This window comes from Panicum virgatum, chromosome 7N (genome assembly GCF_016808335.1).
Source record: "Panicum virgatum strain AP13 chromosome 7N, P.virgatum_v5, whole genome shotgun sequence".
Taxonomy (NCBI): domain Eukaryota; kingdom Viridiplantae; phylum Streptophyta; class Magnoliopsida; order Poales; family Poaceae; genus Panicum; species Panicum virgatum.
The window spans coordinates 34,659,033-34,680,317 of record NC_053151.1 but is presented as its reverse complement, the minus strand read 5'-3'; the positions used below and the strand labels follow the sequence as shown (position 1 = coordinate 34,680,317).

At 44.3% G+C, this 21,285-nt stretch overlaps 2 protein-coding genes and 1 non-coding gene across 4 annotated transcripts; 1 reads left to right on the top strand and 2 right to left on the bottom strand.

Annotated features, from left to right (window-relative positions):
• Nucleotides 1–1,338: 1,338 nt before the first annotated feature.
• Nucleotides 1,339–8,817, top strand: LOC120682449. Its single transcript, XM_039964364.1, has 7 exons — nt 1,339–1,534; nt 1,624–1,691; nt 2,502–2,751; nt 3,171–3,614; nt 4,026–7,343; nt 7,828–7,891; nt 8,276–8,817. The coding sequence occupies exons 1-7, from the start codon at nt 1,390–1,392 to the stop codon at nt 8,424–8,426; spliced, it is 4,440 nt and encodes a 1,479-aa protein (XP_039820298.1). The 5' UTR covers nt 1,339–1,389; the 3' UTR covers nt 8,427–8,817.
• A 129-nt stretch (nt 8,818–8,946) lies between these two features.
• Nucleotides 8,947–13,667, bottom strand: LOC120682450 (uncharacterized membrane protein At3g27390-like). Of its 2 annotated transcripts, XM_039964365.1 has the most exons (10): nt 12,898–13,667; nt 11,834–11,942; nt 11,545–11,737; nt 11,309–11,445; nt 10,737–11,025; nt 10,470–10,576; nt 10,244–10,400; nt 9,812–10,010; nt 9,476–9,716; nt 8,947–9,394 (listed from the first exon to the last, which is right to left on the bottom strand). In XM_039964365.1, exons 1-10 carry the CDS (start codon nt 12,989–12,991, stop codon nt 9,145–9,147), a joined length of 1,776 nt encoding a protein of 591 aa, XP_039820299.1. In that variant the 5' UTR covers nt 12,992–13,667; the 3' UTR covers nt 8,947–9,144. The 2 variants fall into 2 exon arrangements, with proteins under 2 accessions (XP_039820299.1, XP_039820301.1); XM_039964367.1 differs by lacking the exon at nt 12,898–13,667 and having other exon boundaries at nt 11,545–11,741.
• Nucleotides 13,668–19,474: 5,807 nt separating this feature from the next.
• On the bottom strand, nt 19,475–19,546 carry TRNAM-CAU. Its single transcript has one exon. It is a non-coding gene; the product is annotated as a tRNA-Met (tRNA).
• Nucleotides 19,547–21,285: the final 1,739 nt, after the last annotated feature.

The following is a 21,285-nucleotide window of genomic DNA, read 5'->3' as shown; positions in this document are numbered from 1 at the left end:
AGGAGGATCAAGGTGGCTGGCGCGAAGGAGCTCGACATGAGGCGGAGTTCAACCTTGGTGCATTCCCAATATGTTCGTGCATTTTTATGTTTGTTTTTTAGCAGAAGGCAAATTCATATATTTCACTAGGCAATAATACCTCTTAACATAGGCAAATTCATGCATTAGATTAGGCATCTTTATTGAATACTTTTTATATCTAAAGTATTTTTTACATGTCATGCTATTATGTGTTTCTGAATTAGGCAATAATTGTTTCAACAGAAGGCAAATTTATATATTACGTTAGTCAACTTCATTGAACAATTATTTTGGCTGCTCATTTGTTTTAAGTTGCTCCTGACTTCATTATAATATGCCTACGACTCCTACCAAGAACATTATCTTAGGCAACTCATGCTTAACCAGAAAGAATTTTATTAATTTTAGTTCAGCATTTTTTGTGTTATACTTTTAGCATTTTTCTGTATTATGATGATTTGTCATTTTTGTAGACTACTCTTTTCTAAATCAACAAGCAAATTGTGATCTCATTTTGTTCTGCTAATTTGAATCATGCTTAGTGTTTGGTGCTATGAGAAGATGCAGCTTCATGGGTGAACAAGGACTGAAATATCAGTGTATTTTGTCGGTACAACATCTTCAGATCGGTGCTTGATTTGTTCCCAATTTGTTGTGATGTTTAATTTGAATCCAGAATATTTCAGTTTCACTGTAGAATCAAATACTGGTAGGTCTAGGCTCTGTGTAGCCCTCCAACAATTTTGAGATTCGACATATCAGTATATTATCTGTGCAACTTTGTTATTTTATTTAGTGTTCAAAATGTGTGCCGCAACCTTCGTCCAACAAGCGGTGGTGTACGAGAGCTGGCAGTTTTGCCTTTTTCTAGAAGCAGTAGCATTTTAGATCAAGAAAAGAGCTGTTGTGTTGTTCTAGTAGAAAAAAGATGTAACACACGCTTTGCCCAATGCAACTCCATATGTTGGGAAAAAAAACAGCGGCAACAATTTTCTATCAAAAAAGAAAACTTGCCTTACGGTGTACTGCAGGCTTTCCAAAAATAGGTAGGCCGTATGAATGAGCTAATTTACGGCGGGCCGTAAGTTAGCTAAGTCCTTTTAAATAAGACTAGAGTAAAACGTGTGGAGCTCATTGTAAAGCAGCTCAGAATCACCCCTCCAAACTTGTTATATATATAAACCGAATTCGAGTTTAATTTAAATGCGATTTGGAAATTGAAGGGCGGCTCCCGAAAATACGCCTTCGTGTGACCTTTACGACCTAGCGCATTTTGCATAAAAAAAAAGAAAACCCTCGCCGATTACTCTGTCTGTCCCCCACTTCCCCCTGTGGCCCTGCCCTCGCCTTCGCCTCCCTCCCACCGCGATGGCCGCCGCGCCGCCGTCCCCGCGGCCGCCGAGGGCGCACCGCGACGGCGGAGACGCCCCCATCTCCCTCTTCATCGAAACCGACCTCGGCACCCGCCTGGCGATGCTCGTCGCCCCCGACACCACCATCCGTGGCCTAAAGTGTACGGCCTCTGCCGCCTCTTCTCCCCCTCTCTCTTCGTACCGCGGGCGCGTGTCCGAACTAATCCTTGTGCTGTTGGTCTCTGCGCAGCGCAGGTGAAAGCGGAGCACGCCGCCGCCTTCCCCGACCTTGGCCCCGTCGCAGTCAAGTCTTTCCAGGTGCTGTTCCGTGGCTCTGAAGTCTGATCGATTTTCATTTTTTTTTCGGTTAAATTTTGTGGTTGCAATGTGTTCATCAAGATCGCATAGGTGCAATTTAGTGTGCTGGCAGACTTCGTTTTTTTTTGTGTGCCTGTCAAGCGAGGGTTTCTGAGGTTTTGGCAGAGAGCTTTCGGTTGATGATCAGGGTGTTTTGGTCAGTGGGGATTGTAGAAATGCTGCCGAGGTTGGTTACTGCATTTGTCAAGTGCACATGGAGTATGTGTAGTTCGTGTCAGATGTCAGATTCACCTCTCTTATGGGCTGTTTGAACATTTGGGGGAGATCTGTTGGGTTGTTTTGGTGATCGATTAACATTCAAGCATGGGTGAGTTTTCCATGTAGTCTGCACCTCCCGCGCACACAACAAAATTGTTTGAATATCAAAATGCACATGTACAATGTGGTGGCATTGGTATCCATTGTACCACATGTGTGCAAGCTTGTTGTTGCTTATGTACTGCATGCTAATTCAGCCGGTGTAACTCTGTAAATTTGTAATAACTAAGTCAAATGAGTGGTGATCTTATAGTGGTTTTACAATCTGGTTCAGCTGTGCATGCTAATTTTGGATTTTGGAAAGTCATGTTATGATGCTCTCAGTTCTTGAAATTCATGCAATATATCTCTTTCTGTGAACCAAAGGCATGAGGTCTAAGTGTCAGTTATTGATGATGGAGGAAGTAACTAGGGATTTAGCATTTGTATCTAATCATATTGAAATCGTGCAAAGGGGTATACTAACTTTTATAAGTGTTTGCTATTCATCAGGTCCGGCGGAAGGGTGTACTGTATCACCTATCTGATTCAATGACAGTGACAAGTGCCTTCACCAAAATCAAAGGTGGGTGCTTTCTTTATGTCAAGATGGCAGAGGCAGCAGCAGCCACACTCTGCCACGAAGATGATGGAAGGAGATCAAGTGGTAGTCATCTTGGAATTCCTGTAAGGAAGTGTGTTCAGGAGCTGCCTGCAATGACATCAAAAATTACTTGTGATGGGCTTCCTCAAAGGCTAGAAGGTATAACCTAAGAATTAACTCTGGCATATTAAACATATCAAGTTAACATTCCTGCTGCTTCCTAATTCATGTGTTCATGTGTTGTCGATATGCTTGGTTAACTATCAGTTGAATTGGACATTCAAACTTTTGTATTTCCAAAGTGAATCTTAGTTACATGTCTCTTGCATCAAGATCGCTTCAAAGGTGTTTCTCACCCTGAGGAAGCTAAAATTCCATATGCATGCTATGCAAATGTGGTGTTGTCTCCTTCATGTTTAAACATCTGTTCCATGCATGTGCAACTCTCTGTCTATCTTTTTTATTTTGTAGAAAATAACATGTGGTTACTGGTTAGTAGTTGTCTTGATTCTTCTTGACCCTTGTGCTTGTCCTTTACATCTAGTTATTTTTAATGGAAGTTATCTCTTCTTTTGAAGGTGGTGATGCTGCTGCAGCGTTGAATGACGTTCAAACACATGATGCATTACCATCCTCATCACAGCTAAATACTGAAATAAAGAAGAAAGAAGCAAGTGATACAGAAGCAGGATCTGATCCAGTTATAGAGGAAGCAAAGAGTCGCAGTAACCAGATAAAATATGCTAATCAAACTGAAGGTGCTTATATTAGTTCCAAATCAATATCAAATGTTGGTAAACCTTCAAATCAGAGCGATGTGTCACATGTTGGTGCCGGAGATTTGACTAAATCGAGTAGAGCTCCACTGGAAGCAGGCATAAATACTTTTTTCCGGCAAGAAGTTCAAGACACTGTTGGAAAGAGGAGGAGGAGGAGAAATCGTCAATTGACCCCTTCCATAGCTGCTGATCAAGAAACAAGCGTACCATCAGCTGTGGTTAAGGAGTTATCTATATCCACAGGTGAAGTTTCTGCCTCATAATAGTCAAGGGCTACGTGGCAATAATATCATGTATTATAGTACGATATAATGCTATTACCTTCTGAAAATTGTTTGGAGGCTATCATTAGATACTATACAACATGCCATTCTTTGTGTTTGAATTCAATCACATATATCTTTATCGTATGCTTGACAAAATCATCATGTCTTGGTGTCAATGGTTTAGCTTTGATACTTGAGCTGAACAACTAATGTAAAATCGGTCAGTACACGTCTTTTTCACCGGCTCCAAACTCCCATGCTCTATCTTTGCCTTTGGTATTGGAGAGCTATAAACCCACCTTCCCACTTCTCTTTTTAATCATGTTTGGAGTCTTTTCATTTTTTTAATGTTGATATACTAATTTCCCGTTTTCCCCCTATCATTCAGGTGATGCATCTAATGTTGAATTGACAGGCAGAGATGAAACTGCAGTCAAAGCATCTGGTTTGCCTCTTTCATCATCAGGACTCAATGATGGAAACCAGGGGGGCAAACATGTTCCGTTTATGAGCGATGCTCAGGCATCTACTGATGTAATCTCTGAACAAGGGAAATTTGATAAAGGATGTAGAAGCCCTTCCGTTCGAGATGCCATTTATTCCGCAGGTGAAGTTGTAGCTAGTGAAGAAAAAACTTCAAAAGGAAGTATCACCCCATGTGATGGAGATGAGAAGCATGAACAAATAAAACAACATGATGAGGGAGGTCTTGATAAAGGTGTAGCTGAAATAAGAAACACGGTGAAACATGGGAAAAGTATAGATGCCCTGAATAAGAGGCGGAGAAAGGATAACACTTCACCATTGAAGAAGCACAAGAGAGCAAGTAAGGCTAGTTCTGCTGACTTGGGTTCCATGAATACTACTCATGAGAAGGAGATGCATGGGTATCAAGAGAATGCAGCTAGATCAGGTGCAGTTTCTGCTGAAAGGGTGATTCTCTATGACCCTTCTACGCAACAGATCTCAAACAATGTGCAACAAGGGGATTCAAATATAACAGAGAATTCAACTGGTGATCGTAAGAAAAAGAAAACAAGACGACAGCACTCAGAATCGTCAAAGGGTGTTGATCCTAGTCAAGATCTGACAACATCATCTGCATTTGTTAAGAATGAAAGCTCGATGCAAGTTGTAGCTAGTGAAGAAAAAACTTCAAAAGGAAGCAGCACCCCATGGGATGGAGATGAGAAGCATGAACAAACAAAACAACATGACGATGAAGGTCATGTTAAAGGTGTAGCTGAAATAAGCAACACGGTGAAACATAGGAAAAGTACAGATGCCTTGGAGAAGAGGCGGGCAAATGATAATACTTCTCCGCTGAAGAAGCGCAAGAGAGCAAGTAAGGCTAGTTCTGCTGACCTTGGTTCCATGAATACTACTCATGAGAAGGAGATGCATGGCTATGAAGAGAATGCAGCCAGATCACGTGCAGTTTCTACCGAAAGGGTAATTCTCCATGACCCTTCTATGCAACAGATCTCAAACAATGTGCATCAAGGTGATTCAAATATAACAGAGAATTCAACTGGTGATGGGAAGAAAAAGAAAACAAGACGACAGCACTCAGAATCTTCAAAGAGTGTTGATCCTAGTCAAGATCTGACAAAATCATCTGCATTTCTTACAAATGAAAGTTCGATGCAAGTCACAGATGTTGCTCCCCTGGATACAATACAAACAACCTCATGCAGTATAGGAGCAACAGTTATTGACCACAAGAAGCTTGGTGAAAACCTTGATATAGCGGCAAAAAATGTGATTGATGAGGTTTTGGCAGATCTGAGATCTAAAGACAGCTTAAGTATGGATTTGGATGGAGATATGTTAACAGGAAAAACTCACCTAGGCGGCAATAATAATGAACTAGAACATCCTGAATCCACAGCGGATGAAGTTGGTGTCAATACTGCATTACCTCTGAAATATCCTGCAGCAGGTCACTCTGATGTTTCTGCCAGCTCACCGAGACTTAAGAAGTCTAAGAGGGAAAAGTTGAAAGTGCTATCAACAATGATTGACTCATCTCATCATTCAAACGGTGTACCTGAAGAAGATGCTAATAAAGAATTAAATGAGTCTGATTCTTTGAGGTTTTCTGACAAAACAAGTGACCCTAAGGATATTTTGACTGGAGATGTCGTTGCACAAGCTGGTGAGAAACCCAAAGCCACTAAGCGCGGGGAAAAGAAGCTTTCCTTAAAGAAGGTATCTGTAGATAGTGGTAAAACTTTGGATGAGCGAGTCAGTCAGGTTGATACATTAGACTTGAAGGGAATGAATGCTACACGAGCAAATTTGGTTCAAGGAGGTTCTGTAGTTCAAACTCCTTTGAGTACTACTGGAAAAGTAGAGCAGAAAGGCAGAAGGTCTTCCAAGACTCACACTGCTAAAATACAAGAAACTAATTGTTCTACCCTTGGGCTGGATAGTCAGTTATCTAAGGACACCCAGGATGAGTATGTGACCCATGTCATTGGGACCTATAATAATGAAAATGCAGCAATAACTCCAAAAGAAATACCTGTAGTTCAGAAAGATGAGGCTTTGAAATCCTCCGGCCCTAATGCTCAAAAAGCAAGGAAAAAAATTTCAAACTCTAAACTTCAAAGTTCTGATTCAGTCCTGGAACATGGTTCCAGTGCAGATTTGGAGCACCCCGGGTCTGAGAAGGGTCTGGTCAGCCCTAAAAGTTCTGTTGTTGCCGCTGAACCAAATTCTGATAGTGTTATTCATCCTGCTAGTGATGCAATCGATTTCCTTGATTATTTTAGCTCCAGCAAGATGAATGATCCTCCAATTTCTGCAGAACACAAACAAAATAATGTGGATGAAACTTTAAGGGAAGTGAAGAACAAAAAGAAAAACAAAAGAAAGCTAAGCACTGGTAGCATTGAACCAAATGATGTTTCCGAATCTCTTCTTCCCACAGACAAAACTAGCTTAACTGGTCATTTTGGTACCAGCAAAGCTGATATACCTTCTGTTGCAGCAGAAAACATGAACAGAGAAGATGAGAATGTGAAGAACGGAAAGGATAAGAAGAGAAAAGCGAAAGCGAATACGGAAATGCCTGTTGCTGAAAAGGAAAATCCAAACTGTGATAATCAAGGCTATATTGGTACCCAAGAATCGCTTCTTTCTGCTGTACAAAATGGAAGGATGGGTCAGGACAATGGAAAAGAGAGCAGCACTAAAGTTACTCAGAATGACAGTAAAGTACACTTCGAGCCAGAAGATGCCACTCTTGAGAATAAGAGCGAACATAGTGGTGTTGATGGTCAAAACGAGTTACTCACGGATAAGGATCATGTACATATAAGCAAAGATGTGAGGAAGTCGACTTCTCAGATAAAGCCCCATGCTAAGAGTAAGAATGATGAGTCTATCAAGCAAAGGGTCGCTTCAAATCCTAAGCCTGTAAGCAACCTTGTGAAGGACTTCTCCATGAGTCCACAAGTGTCAGGTGACAGCACAGAGCACATACCTCAAAGTGTTAACCGACATAGAGTTGCAGTACGGAAAGTTCCAAGTAAAAGGTATGAACAGACCAGGCAGAAATCCAAAAAGGAGAATAGGGAGCTAGGCTCTGCAATATTCAATGATGCTAACAGTGAAGGCTCTGATGATGAATTGGACACCAAGGACAATAAGGCTGTCATGGAAGCATCGCCTGATAATTCATCTACATCTGCTGATTCAGGTGGGATCCTTAACGATATAGTGTAGCAGTAACATGGAACAGGGACTAGTTAATAAACATGCTAGCGGATTGCATTGGCATTTGGTTATTTATCTATGTATTCTTCTTATGGGTAACCTCGGTGAAATGCATGAACAATAAATTGGTGAAGCTTCCTATCTCTTTTAAAAACTTTATCAGCCAACAGCTACTGGTGCAGGTCATATTCATATGTTCATTTGGAAGTCCCTGGCAGCAGATTTCTTTTTCATTTTTTCTGTCATAGACTTGAAAAATGCTAGATTCAAACATTTTTAGAAGGTTAACGTTCTTGTGCTGATTTTGGTGCTCTTGGTGATAAAAGGTTCTACTTAACTAAGGTCATGAGTCTCAGCAGCAACCTTGTTCGGGTCAATTCAGCTAAAATGCTTATGGGTTATTCTGACATTTCATCAGGATTCCCGGTCTACATGTGAAAGTGATCTAATCAATGTTCCTTCCACAGGTATTTCATCTGAAGCCTCTGATGAAAGCGATGTTCCCGATGATGCTGATGGCACTCTATCCTTGTAAGATATCTGACTTATAAACAGAGAATTTTGTGCTAATATATACGCCTATTTCCCTTTATATCAGCATATAGCAAGCAGACGAGAAAGTATGAATGTTGCATGGTAAGCATTAGCTCTGGTTCGGGGATAGTCACCAAATATACACTGGGGGTAGAGGATAGCAAAGTTTCACCAAAATACCAAATACATCACTACTGTTAGAGTGGCTGCCTTCTAGAATACCCTGGTGGGAATGGTTGAAACAACCATGCACATATCAATTGGCAGCATTTATACCATAAGTTCATGGATAGAGGTGATTGTCTAGTAATAAAACATGATTGCTTTCTTCTCTAGAGCTGAAGCTTGCTGACAGCTGCCACTTTACTTTCACCTTTTCAGATCTCAGAAGAGACTCAAAGAAGGACTGCACATCAGCTCCATTCTTCGAGGTACCAATAGCTATAAGAAGGCGAGGAAGAAGCGATTGGAGCTGTTGGATGATGACACCGTGGTGCCTGATAGCCAGCCTGGGGATGGCCTTTGGGATTGAGCCTAACGCTTACGAGAAGCACTGTCCCTGGTTCAAACTTTTGCCTCTATCCACCTGATGCAGTGCAAGTTTTAGGTGAGCCCCCCTAGATGGTGGGCCTTTTTTTTTATGCGAACTACGGCGGACCCATTGGGTCAGCCTGAACGAAATGTTAGAAGGGCAACATAACAGTTACAGGGAGGTTATCTTGTAAACCGCGCTCCCACAGCGGCGTGACTTGCTGATGGCATTTTTGTTGGTCATAGCCATAGGCCACACTCGGCTGTTCGTAGCCCCAACCCTTAGTCCATTTCTTTTGTCCTTAACACCTGGCTAAACTGGCTAAACAATGTTGTTAATGCTACAACTTACCAGTTTTATCTAAGACAAACGATGCCTATTCTCAACATCTCATCCAATGACCATGAGCGATGGATCCTTCCTATTTGTGGTCGTAATATTCACTGCCAGAAAGTTTGAATTTCTCCAGAGTCCTAATCAGTTCCAGTCCCGGACTCGCAGGGTCCAGTGTAATAGCAAGTTTACCTTAAGGCAATCATAATATGAAACATTTCATTGCATATATGATACGTACAGTGCACAAAATGTGCAAATCAGTCAGGAGAACGGTTAGAATCAGCTCAAAGCCGCAGCAACTACTCATTTGTACAAAGGTTGGCTACACACTTACACCATACACGCATCGTTTTTGCGCATACACGCATCGTTGAACTAACAATCAGGGAGTGCGAGACGAGCTTGTTATTTGTGCTTCTGGGTCTTCGTCCCTGATGTTGGCTGTCTTGCCCAAGGATTTCTGGCTCAGCATCCGGGCCACCGAGTTCCGCAACCTCTGCGCCTGGGAGCCATTGGTAGATAGGCTGCCGCCCATTGTCCGCTCGAGCTCTGACAGGAGCGCCTTCACAAGGACGTCGAAGCGGCGCTTTGCTGTAGGATATCTTGATATTGATTTGGTGATTCCTTGCAACCTTGCAGCAGTAGAGTGAAAGGATAGATTAATAACTAGCTAAAAGCAGATATCAAACCGAAGGCTGAAGTAGAGGTGCTACCTGCGGGCAAATGCGTCTATCTCCGCCTTTTTACGCTCATTCAAGGATGGCACCTCAGGAAGAGCGCCCTTCAGGCGATTGGGATCACCAGCCAACAGTACTCGCATTTTCAGATATTCTTCCTCTTCTTCAGTGAAATTTTCAGCTTTAATTTGCTCTTTGATAACCATAAGCGGGTCAAAGAACCAATCAAACAGAGTATGTCTAGGTCTATTGTCAGATGTAATCTCAGAGTCATCGCCTGCATATTTACCAAAGCAGGTCAAACCAAGGTCATAAATCATAAGTCATAGCACCCATTCTGATTGAATAGATCATTTCCTCTAGTGTACTTACTCAAAATTAGGCCGACAGAATTAGCCTTTGCGGACCGAAGGAGCGCATTGAGGATAACATATGCTGGCAGACCAACGTTAAGAACACCACTGCCAACTTTGCCTGACTTCGTTTCTTCAATGTCTTTCATTGTTATCACTCCTCTGTTAACCAACTCCTCCCCCTGGTGCCTGCACTCCGCAAAAAGGTGGTCCAACAACTGCACAATTGTCTCATTCAGTAATTCAGTTACAGTCCCTTGATACATGAGCTTACATATTACTAATAGTGGCAAATTTGTTCATTGAAAATTATGTATAGACCTATTCTCAGAATGCAGTATACTTATATTATATCTATTGGGCTATACAGAGATTGAAGCATTGTCACTAATAAGCAATGGTATTGGAGGTTAATAATGTGATCGACTAACTATTAGGAAGAAATAATCACCTTGAATGGGTTGAACTCATCTATGCTGTTCTTAAATGAAGTAACACGAGATGGGGGTCTTTTCCCTTCTTGCTTCTCCTTGTTGAATGAGGATGGCCTAGATATTGGAACATTGTGTCCATGTGAAGACTCATCCTTGCTCTTTCGATATTTAAATCTGGAGATTTTAAATGTCAGCACCAGAAAATTTAAATTGTTGGAACCAAAGGCATGTGGTACAATTTACCTTGGAAAGCAAGAACCTGGTGCCATGTCAAGAACATCATTCGTGTATTCATCAAAGATAGACACTGATGAAGCAACATAGGCAAGACCCATGATAAAGGAGGATTCCTGGCACATCAACAATATTAAGCTCAATGACTTGAACAAGCAACCGACTACATCAGCTGATAAGAAAAAGTGGCAATGCTTACTTTTCCAACAAATTATACCAATAAAGTATGAACTGCCTGTCATCATAATACTGAAGGAAAGGGAATTTTGATGGTACCTGATAAGCCACAACTGCACTATAAGCACCTAAAGGAATACTGGAGAGGATGGATGCCAGAACAGCTCCTACTACAGCGAATGGCCAAAGAAGAATAGCAAGACCAGCAAATGGCACACACGCTGTCTCCAGGAAAGGTCCTTCTCTCCCAATCATATCCTGAATCAGCCGTTTCCATCCTTTGAAAAGCATCACAGGGCACTTGTATAAGGCAATTAATGTGAACATTATTCCATCAAGTAAGAGCCCACAAGCAGCTGATATTAACGCCCCCGGGATATCAAGCAATCTGGAAAACGAATGTTATGCACGTCAGTTTATTAGCCACTGTTCCCCAAAAAGGAAAATTGAGTCTCATCTAAATGTAAAGAGCTGCATATGTGGATAATATTACTCAAAAAGGAAAAAAATGTTTTTTTTGCATGTGTTATGTCAAGTCAAAGCATATAGCACTCTATATGCTTTGACTTGACACACTAAGCTGAATGACATATGCTAAAAGGAAAGGGAACAACAAACTTCTAGCCTTGAGGTCTAAAGTTAAAAAATTCTAACAGGAATGAGAAGCAGACCTTATCTCATATGGTTTCCCGTCAGGAGGTTTCTGTAGACGCAGGTCATCCATAATCGAAAAATAGGAGTGGAAAAGCAAGTCTTTCACATCCCTGACTACTGTACAACTTCCAGTGATGGTACTCCATGTTCCATCCTGTAGTTGGGAATAGCAAGCAATGTCTGTGAAATGCTAAAATCCAACGCAGAGATAAACATAAAAAAATAAAACTGATCATTAAAATAATAAACCTACCACAAAACAATGAACAAATGGCTTTTCTTTCCCTTCTCCAACTGCTCCAAATGTTGCCATTATAGGTGCAAGAAAACCATATACTAGTCCAGCAAATATGCTTCCCGGGATGCCAATTATGAGCCATATGATCAAGATTGTAGTAGCAGCAATAAGAAGCAGAAGCTTTACTACAGGTCCCACCAGCTTAGTTCTGACTTAAGAAAAGGATGGCGTAAAATACAAGCACTTTTGGTTAGCAATTTGATCGAGTTGCCAAAAGTAGAACTGCAGAACATGCACACTGTACCTGATAATGCAGTAGTACGTCCAGATCAAATGCATAGGCCATAAACCTAGAATCAGTACAGATAGTCCAATTGCCATAATCAGACATGCCCAAGGGCACAGCAAAACACCTGGCAGACCAAATAATGTGAAATGAGGATTGCATATCATATCAGTCTTAAAAAAAAACTAAAACAGCAGAATGAGGATTGCATATCATATTAGAGTTTGAAGATAAAACAACAATAACATCAGAATGAGAATTGCATAACATGGACAGACGACGACGACGACAACAACAACAACATAGCCTTTTTTCCCAAGCAAGTTGGGGTAGGCTAGAGATGAAACCCGAAAGAAATAACATGGACAGAGCATTGTATTTTTTTCTCCCATAACAAAATCATTGCATTTTTAGATATATCAATATTCTGTATCATTCGTCAATCATCTGCAAAATTACATTAATTTTATCGACCACGGATACTTGCATTTCTGGTTACAATAAATGAATAAATAACTGAATTTTAAGCAGTTAAGGGCCCAAAGACATTGAACTGAAACCTAAGCTTGAGAAATTCGACAAATTCTTATACAGAAGAGGAAAGGGATATTTTCAGAGATTAGCCCCCAACAGATGGTGTAGTTCTAACCAAAGGCGGTCCCAGAACTTCCAAGTCAGAAGTAGGCATTAAATCGACACTGCAATTACTTCAATCTTTCCTATTGCGAGTGACGATTCAAGCAAAGCAAAGCAAAGCAAAGCAAAGCCTAACTAAAATTAGGACAGCACACCAATTATTTACACTGGCCCGAACTCCGATGTCCTAAACAGCTAAACTAAATTAATCCCTCCCAAGAAAAAAAAACGGAAATTCTGAATCAAGCAGCCATGTTAGAGCAGAACAGGATACCAAGAGAAGCCGAGGGTTGGACTCAAAGCCCTCCCATTTCATCACCAATCAAACTAAATGCGCCGAATGACCTCATCAGAGAGAGAGAGAGAGAGAGAGAGAGAGAGAGAGAGAGAGAGAGAGAGAGAGAGAGTAGACCGAAATGGGGAAAGACAGAAGAGCAGCATGGCACCTTTAATGAAGCCCAAGATGAGGAGGCCGCAGAAGTACGGCAGGAACTTGAGGAAGCTCAAGAGGGAGGCCCTGAACCCAGTCGGCGGCTCCATTGGCGGCAACTTCCTCGGCCTCCTTGAAGCCAAACAAGAGGCAAGGACTCAATTTTTCCTCCAAAGCTCTCCCCAATTCTGAACCACCAGCTAGCTGCTGGACAACCACCAAAATCCTCCCAAGCAACAATTTTTCCTCCAATCCAGTCCTGGCAGCGTTCCCAATTCCGCAGAGCTCGCAAGCAAGAACCCAGAGCCCGAACCCAGGAACGGCTACAACACCTTTTGCTGGGAGGAGAAAGAGAAACTGCGTCACCACGCACGCCTGCCTCCACCCGAAGTCAGGAACCCGCAGAACTCTGAACTCCGGAGATTGAACCCAGAGGGTAAGGGGAGGGGGAACCTAGGGGCCGCCAGCAGCGTGAGCAAGAAGACAGCGTGAGCTAGCAGGAGGTCGGAGGCGACAGGCACCCCGAAGGAGGAGGACTCGAGTGAAAATTGTCGAGGAGATGGTGGTGGGCGTGGGTGGGTAGGGCGGTTACCAACTTACCACCACCGTCCGGGGGGAAACTGCAGGTGGATGAATCCACTGGTGGGTGGGGGAGGAAAGGCGAAGGTGAAGTGGAGTCGATTGGCTGGCTCCGGGAGAAATAATGACGGACGCGGTGGTCATCCGGATTGGAAACCGCAACAGGAGGGTTTAGTAGAGAGAATCTGATGCTGGCGGGTGGCGGGCTGCGATGATGAGCTGAAGATGCAGGCGGATTCGCTGCCGCTGGGCGAGGGGAGAGGCAGGCGATGGCCCCGCGCGGCGGGCAGCAGCGACAGCCGGACAGGTCGCTTGTCCTTGCTTTGTTTACCGGTGGGGACGTGGGGTGAAGGCAGGATTGCCGTTGCCGTTCGAGAGCGAGCGCCTCGACTCTTGCGCGGGCGATTGCTGTGGAGTGTGGACGGAGGCGTTCGCCTTCGCACCAACGGTTCGGGAGTCTGGACGAAATTCTCTACAGCGATCGCAGCTGCAGAAAACACGTTTTCACAGAAAATCCGTGGATATGATTTTTACAGGGGTAATTCCCTCGATACGATTGGAAATTTAGCTCGTTCTTTCAGTACTATCGAAATTCCCTTTAGTGTGATTAAAGTTTTAATCTCATTTCTTCAATATCACTGCTGTGATTGTACTGTTCCAGGCTGTTAGATGAGGGTGGAAAAGACACTACTACCTCTGCACTAAAGAGATGAAATATTTTATATTGCTGCCTCCTCTATACGTTGCGGTGAACTGATAGTAATGTTTAACTCGCATGAAATGGATTATTTGCAGGAGTATGTATAAGTGTTTTTAATAAATAGTATAAAGTCCATTAGGATTCTTTCGTTGTACTTTTCTTGAGCTCACTTGTATCGAAGCCAAATTTTGTTTATTCAGAAAGAAAGAAGTGAAATTTTGTTTCTTGAGAAAAAGAAAGAAGTCAAATTTTGTTAGAACCTTAGCAGCATACTCTCTCCATCCCAATAAAACAAGTCATTGTAGAAATATTAGAACAAATTAACAAGAAGATATAATGACTATGTTTGCCCATATTTATTATTTATATTTGGCATTAATTGATTTTTACAAGCACATGTGCTTTCTAAACAGAGTAAGATGATTTATTTGTTAGGATAAAGTTTGAATCCTAGAATGACTTGTTTTTGGATGTAGGGAGTACGTATTTGACCTCCAGTTCCTAGCAGAACGAGATATATCCTCCCTCTATTCCAAATTATACTTTATTTGACTTTTTGACCTCAAGTTTAACCACTCGTCTTATTCAAAAATTTGTACAAAATATCATTTTTTTTGTTGTGGCTAGCTTTAGTAATAAAGTTTTTTTTAAGATGACTTAAATTTAACTATGTTTGGATAATTTTTTTAATAAGATGAGTGGTAAATTTAAGATTTAAAAAAGTCAAATGAATATATAATTTGAAACGAAACGATTACAATGTTATGTCGTTTGGAGCCATTGCGCATGCCTGCAGGGCCGCAGAAGGGCCGTGCGCGGTGCGCCCCACATGGAGCCATGACGGCCCGCGCTTGCGCGGGGGATTGATAATTTACGGTTGACCGTACGGACTCATTCCGTACGGTCGATTTTCCGACATCTATTTTTTTCATTTATAGTAACTTTTTTGTCGTTTTGTGATAAAAAATTTTCGGAAATTTTTTTTCAAAAGGAAAAAATGAGGATGCGAAAAAAATTTGACGAGAAAATGTTTGGAAAAAAATTTCAAAGAACAAACAAAAATAATTTAAGGAGAAAACTTTTACATTAAAAATGAAAAAAACTTTGAATTTTTTTTGCATCCAAACAAAAAGAAAAAGTCTCTGAAAAAAAATCATCCAAAAACAGAAAAAAAATTCAGAAAAAAATTGAAAAAAAATATGCGCGGCGCTGCCTCCCCGCTGCTCCGATGCCGCAGCCCCGCCCGGGCGCGGATCCGGCGCCGCTGGCCGCTGCCACCGCGGAGGGGGGTGGAGGTACGGCGCGTAGAGGGAGCCGCCGCGCTGGATCTGAGAGGGAAGAGAGAAGGGGCGCTCCCCTGCCATTCATCGACACCACTCCCAGCTACGCGGAGCAGGAGCCGCCCAAGCCGCCCAGCGGCCGCGGCCGTGGCAAGAGGAAGAGGGACGAGGAGAAGCAGGAACAGGCGGCGGCACAAGGTGCTAAGAGCCCGGGAAGGAAGGCCTCCAACGCTGAGCCTGGGGAGAGGAAGCCACCGGGATCTGCCGCGCTGGATCTGAGAGGAAAGGGGAGAGGGAAGAGAGAAGGGGAAGAAAGGAAAAACGAAAGGTGGAGGGGGAGCCGGTGAGGAATCGACCGTAAGATTAAAAAGTTACGGTTGACCGTATATTCAACATTGCAGCTTGCGCGCCCCACGCAGATCTCTCGCCGTCTGGTGCATATCGACATCCGGCGGTGCGGTGTGGCGTGGAAGCGGGGTCGGGCCGGGAAACTGGTAGAGAATCTTATTAACTAAACCTGGTGCATTCCCTCAAAGCTCGGACCCTCCATGTAAGCTTCTTTTTTACCAACCGTTGATCTAAGGAACGGTAAATCAAGCATGTAGGATAAAAATAAAAAAAACGGCAAGACCCACGGCCATGTCACAAGGCACGATGGAATTGGTCCTCTGGAGATTTATGGACAGACTCTTAGGCTTCTACACTATGTCACCACAGGGAAGTGACCTTTGAACTTCAGAAAGGTTAAAACCAAGAGCTCCCGGTTCACACGCCGAGGGAAAAAAAACTACTGTAAAAAAAGCCCTTTAAACCGGGGATCCCAGAAAATCCAAAACACTTACTGGCATAAAAAGTTCAATGACTTCTTCGGCAGTGTTTCTACAGTTTTTCCCCTTGTTGTCTTTTTCTTGAATTTTTCTTTATATCCAATAAATCCAATTTAAGCCACCTGTGAATTAACAATAGCTACATCACATACCTTTTAAATTGATTGAGAACAATACCGATTCCACTTCATTCCTATCGTTCAACCATATATACAATCACCGATAGAAGTCGAAGACGAACAGCGCACAGCACGACCGTAGGACCCGCCCTCCTTCTCCACCCCACGAGGCAGGGCCGGCCCCCGTCCGGCGAACAGCTTGCACACGTGGCCCACGAGGTAGTAGAGCAGAAGCACGAGCATCCCCACGACGAGGCGGAGTGGGAGGAGCACAGCGGCCACGAGTGCGAGCCACGCCGCCTCCGCCGTACACATCCCGGCGCGCGTACAGCGCGTACCTGGCGTCCAGCTCCTCCGGTGGCTTGGCACACTGGCAGTGTTGAGAGCCATTGCGCGTCACCCGCAATGGAGCTGCAAGCTCCGACGCTGCTCCTTACCGGTGTCATCACCCAATGCTAAGCACATCGCAAATCGCATTGTACCAAAATACGGTCGAGCTTCGCCAAGCCTCCCGTGCTGCTCTTGACTCGAGCATGCTGCTTGAAAACCCCCAAACTTTGGTGAAATCAACCCACCATCCATGGATGAAATTTTTGCAAAAAAGCCCCCAAACTTTGTGAATATCAATTTTAAAAAGACTCTCTGAATTTTGACGAAATCGACACACACTCTATCGATGGCAGTTTTTTGAAAAAACTCTGAATTTGGGTAAAATCAACTTGCACTCTGCCTACGTCGCTTTCACATAAAACCTCCTGAATTTTGGCGAAATCAATATGCACTCTACAAACATCTATTTTTTTAGAAAAACCTCAAGACTTTGCGAAACCAACCCCTTAATATGTATCGGTGACGGGTTAAATTGCCTCCCACGCTTACACACTGTATATACCATAGCATTGACACCTATGATGACTGCCATATACATGTTTTTTTGCTACGGGCTTATGGATGATCCATACATTTAACAAACCAAATAAAATTCGACCGAGCCCGCAACAAAACTTTATAAGTACTGATATATATATATATATATATGTATATATGTATATATAAATATATATATCTGTGACGGGTCTCTCGAGGGCGCCAACGGCGCGGCATTTTTGTAGTTTTGTTAAATAAAGTTTGGGAGAGGATAGGGTTGGAGCCTTGGAGATGAGAGTGTTCGGTGTTGAGGATAAGTTTGGAGAGGGATAAAAACGAAACAAAAACATCTAACAGGTCTAAGATAACAATATTACACAGTGTTTTGCTCTAAATATAATGTTGATGGTACATATGCATCAAAAGTAGAAGTGATGGTATTTAAGGGATGGTCTAAATTTCGATAGCATTCGAGGGATGAGTTAAATTTTCAACGGCTGGAATCCGCATCATAAAGAAGTCAACACGGAAGTACGAAAAGGAAAGTCAGCACTGAAGGATGGAATGCATCGTAACGTTCTCCTCCTTTTGTGTGATTACACTATTGTAGAACCCCTCGCAAAAAAATAAAATAAAATAAAACAGAGTGTAGCCTTATCGGGTTTAAAATTATAACATGGCCATTAAACTGTTTCTAGAGTTTATGGACTTAGACAAAAAAATGTTAAAAGTTTGAGAATCTTAACAGCATTGTACTAATAGAAAGGCTTGGCTGGGATAATTCAATATGTTACCTGGTGGATGTGTGCGGACTATTTGTTTTAGAAAAAACAATAGTTAACAACTATTTCTCTGATTTTTATAGCAGTTTAATAAATACAAGAGTCTATTTGAAAAAACATTCTCCCACTTTCAAATTATGATGCTTATTTCGTCGCTTTCGCATGGCATGCATCTATCGGAGGCAGCTGAACAATTGTGGCAGCAGGCAGCCTTTAGATAGATGCTTGTTCAGAGACGTACTGGTACTGCATACTAGTACTCCTTTTGCTGCTTTCACAAAAATCACCTTGCAGCTTGCACTTTGTTTTTTGCGAAGAAGAAAAAAAGAAAGCTCATCTTCCACTTCCTTCCATTGTTGTTCAGTCGTGGCGACCGTAGGTTGGACTACCGGTGTTGCCTTTCAGTGACCCGCTGCCAAGCACCAGCATGGCTCGGCCGGATTCTCTTTCGACTTTCTCTCTCTTTTTTAGGTCTCGTTTCCGTGTGCAACCATGCCAACGCGTACGCACTAGTGCAGCGACGACGCGGTGAAGTCTTGCTTTGTGGGTGGGCGATGTGGCGGCGCTGAGGACGATGCCGGCCGGCCGGACGCCAGGCAGCCACGCCATCAAGAAACGACTGGAACTCGACACGCGCTCCGTCCGTCGTACGTGTGCGGAGAAGCGAGAACGCTTCTTCTCTGACGGAGATGTGGTGGCTCCGTGCGCCCCAAGCGTGGACGGTATCGCGAGTACAGTCCTAGCGTGGACGGTATTCGAAGTATCGTCCACCCCCTGGGCACCTACTGGCCGTCAGATCGGTATTGCGCGGTCCGGATCAGCGCCTCGCGAGAGCATCTCTTTCACGTCCGGCGCGCCGGCCGAAAGACCAGCGCACTTGGCCTGCCGGCGACGAGCCGTGGCGCGAGCGCGACCACACGTCCGGAGCGGCGCACTGGCGCTCCTCCTGCGGACGAGACGACGAGCGCGGCGACACCCATGGGCCCCGGCGTCGCAAGCAGGCGCGGGCACCCGGTCGTCCTCGTTGCTGCGCCGGAGCTCCGCGGCGTGTGCTGCTGCACGGCATCAGCAGGCGGAGGCCGTGCATGGTGGGCCGCCGTCACAGAAGAGGGGGAGGGTTGGATGCATGGTATCGGTGCTCACACTTCCTCGCCGCCGAAGAGCGCCCGCTGCTGCTCGCCGTGAATCGTCGTGATCCATGATGACCTGTACCGGCTCATCATCTTGCAGACAACTTGTGCACGCGAGATTGGCGGCCTTTCAGAAATCCGCGCGCTCTGCACTCACCGCCGCCACAATTTTTGGTGATGCTATCTGTCAGTGCCTACCTGTGACTTGGACAGGGTGCCATCAGATATCAGAGAGGTGAAAAGAGGTGAGCAGGCTCCCGGCAGAACGATAAAACTAAGAAGCACCCAAAAATACATGAAAAAAGAAGATATCAAAGCCAGGTTTCGATCCTGGGACCTGTGGGTTATGGGCCCACCACGCTTCCGCTGCGCCACTTTGATCTACGTTGATCTCTGCGAAACTAATGTAATATGAACTGTAGATGTCAGTACTTCGTAGCGATCACCTATGCGCCCGTTGGCCTACCTACGTGGCTACGTGTCCTCCTGAGATGTGAGAACGTTCCTTTTCTGACAGAGATGTGGCTCCGTGCGGGGTGCACACCGTTTCGGCCAGGTCACGCAGGCTTGGGGGCGTCCGGTTCACAGGCATCACCGTCGCGTCGGTCGTGCCCCCCGGGCAGGTGGTACGAGGAAAAAACGTAAGACGATGACAAGCATCCCCAGAACCGCGTGTGCGCGAGTCGTGACGAATGACCGAGATCGACGCGCTGGAGGCGAGGATTCGCGGCGGTGGTGATGGCAACCGAGACCCGAATCGGAACGAAGTAAACAAAGCCACCGGTGGCGCGGTGCGCTCCGGCCGGCGCGGCACGGCGCGTGGCGACGGGACGGGTCCCCACGCCACGAGAAAGCGGCCGGGGGCTGACACGATTCGTTCGAGAGCGCCCCGACCGCACGCGTCGCCCCGGGAGGCCGGGAAAACAGGGAGGAGGAGCGGCCATCCAAATTTTTTCCATCCAACCGGGCCTGCCGAGTGGACCGAAAGCCCAAAAGGAGACGGACGGACGGACGGAGCTCGCCGACGTCAACGTCATTCCATTCCATGCCGGCGCCGCCCCGTCCGATCGAGGTCGATTATTCATCCGGCTGCTACGAGTGACGTGTCGCTTTGCTTCTCTTTCTTTTATTAGTACCTCGTGATCGTTATTTTCACATTGTTTCAAAAAATACAAAACAATTTATCTCCTTCGATATTTCTATCTTCTAATATTGATGCATCTCACTAGGAAACGTTAATTTATATTTCTCTCAAATTTTATTGAGCCACCACCGATGGAAGAAGCCCTCCTTCATCCACCTTTTGATCATGTCTCTTCATTTCTCTTATGTTTGTAACTTAATCATCCAAGTTGTCATTTCCTTAAATCTCCCTGTCTACCCATGCCACCACCACCCCTTCCACTTCTCATAATCTGTACACTCCTAACACTCTATATATTTTACCCGGTTGAAACCATCGCAGGGTTGCACAAACTCTTGATTCCATTATCCCATTCAGTTCCGGGAGTTCCTCAATTTTCCAAGCTGTTTCGCTACTCTTAAATTGAGGAGTCCCCCACACAGAACCTCTTTCACAACAAGTTTGTTGGGCCCCTGGAGGAAGAGGTGGTGGGGGACATGAGGGAGGCTTTTGGTTTGCCAGTGGGGGAGGCCGTAGACACCCTGGGACCTCTGCTTATTGGTGCTGAAGCTTGAGGGGCGGCTTTGGCCGCTACATTGGGGAGTCATATCTGAGCGCGTAATGTTGTTGGTGTCTTCGTTCTGTGTGGGTGTGTTGGCTCAGATGAGATTCCTTTGTATCCTAGGGAGTAGAAGTGTGTGTAGTGGAGAATCCCCTCGTTTGTAGGCTGGAGTCTGCTACTTTTTACTGGGTTTCGGGGCTTCGTCCGAGTGCTTTATCTTGCCCATGTTAGAATACAATTGTAATATCCTCAATTGGAATGTTCGGGGTCTGAATAACCCGGCTAGGAGGACAGTTGTAAGGGATTTGGTGTCAGAAACTAAGGCAACAATTGTTTCCTTGCAAGAGACAAAGTTGGACCAGGTGAACGTAGCTCTGGTGAACGAGACTCTGGGCCCAAGATTCCTACTAAACTTTGTTGTGTTACCAGCTCTGG

Bases quoted from the DNA above. Each gene is read 5' to 3' on its own strand.
- LOC120682449 (XM_039964364.1), top strand. From the start codon at position 1,390: ATGGCCGCCGCGCCGCCGTCCCCGCGGCCGCCGAGGGCGCACCGCGAC. The intron at 1,692-2,501 runs GTGCTGTTCCGT...GCTATTCATCAG, and splicing joins TCGCAGTCAAGTCTTTCCAG to GTCCGGCGGAAGGGTGTACT. The intron at 7,892-8,275 runs GTAAGATATCTG...TCACCTTTTCAG, and splicing joins GCTGATGGCACTCTATCCTT to ATCTCAGAAGAGACTCAAAG.
- LOC120682450 (XM_039964365.1), bottom strand. From the start codon at position 12,991: ATGGAGCCGCCGACTGGGTTCAGGGCCTCCCTCTTGAGCTTCCTCAAG. The intron at 11,943-12,897 runs GTGCCATGCTGC...TTGGTCTGCCAG, and splicing joins CATCTTGGGCTTCATTAAAG to GTGTTTTGCTGTGCCCTTGG. The intron at 11,446-11,544 runs GTAGGTTTATTA...TCCCAACTACAG, and splicing joins CATTTGTTCATTGTTTTGTG to GATGGAACATGGAGTACCAT.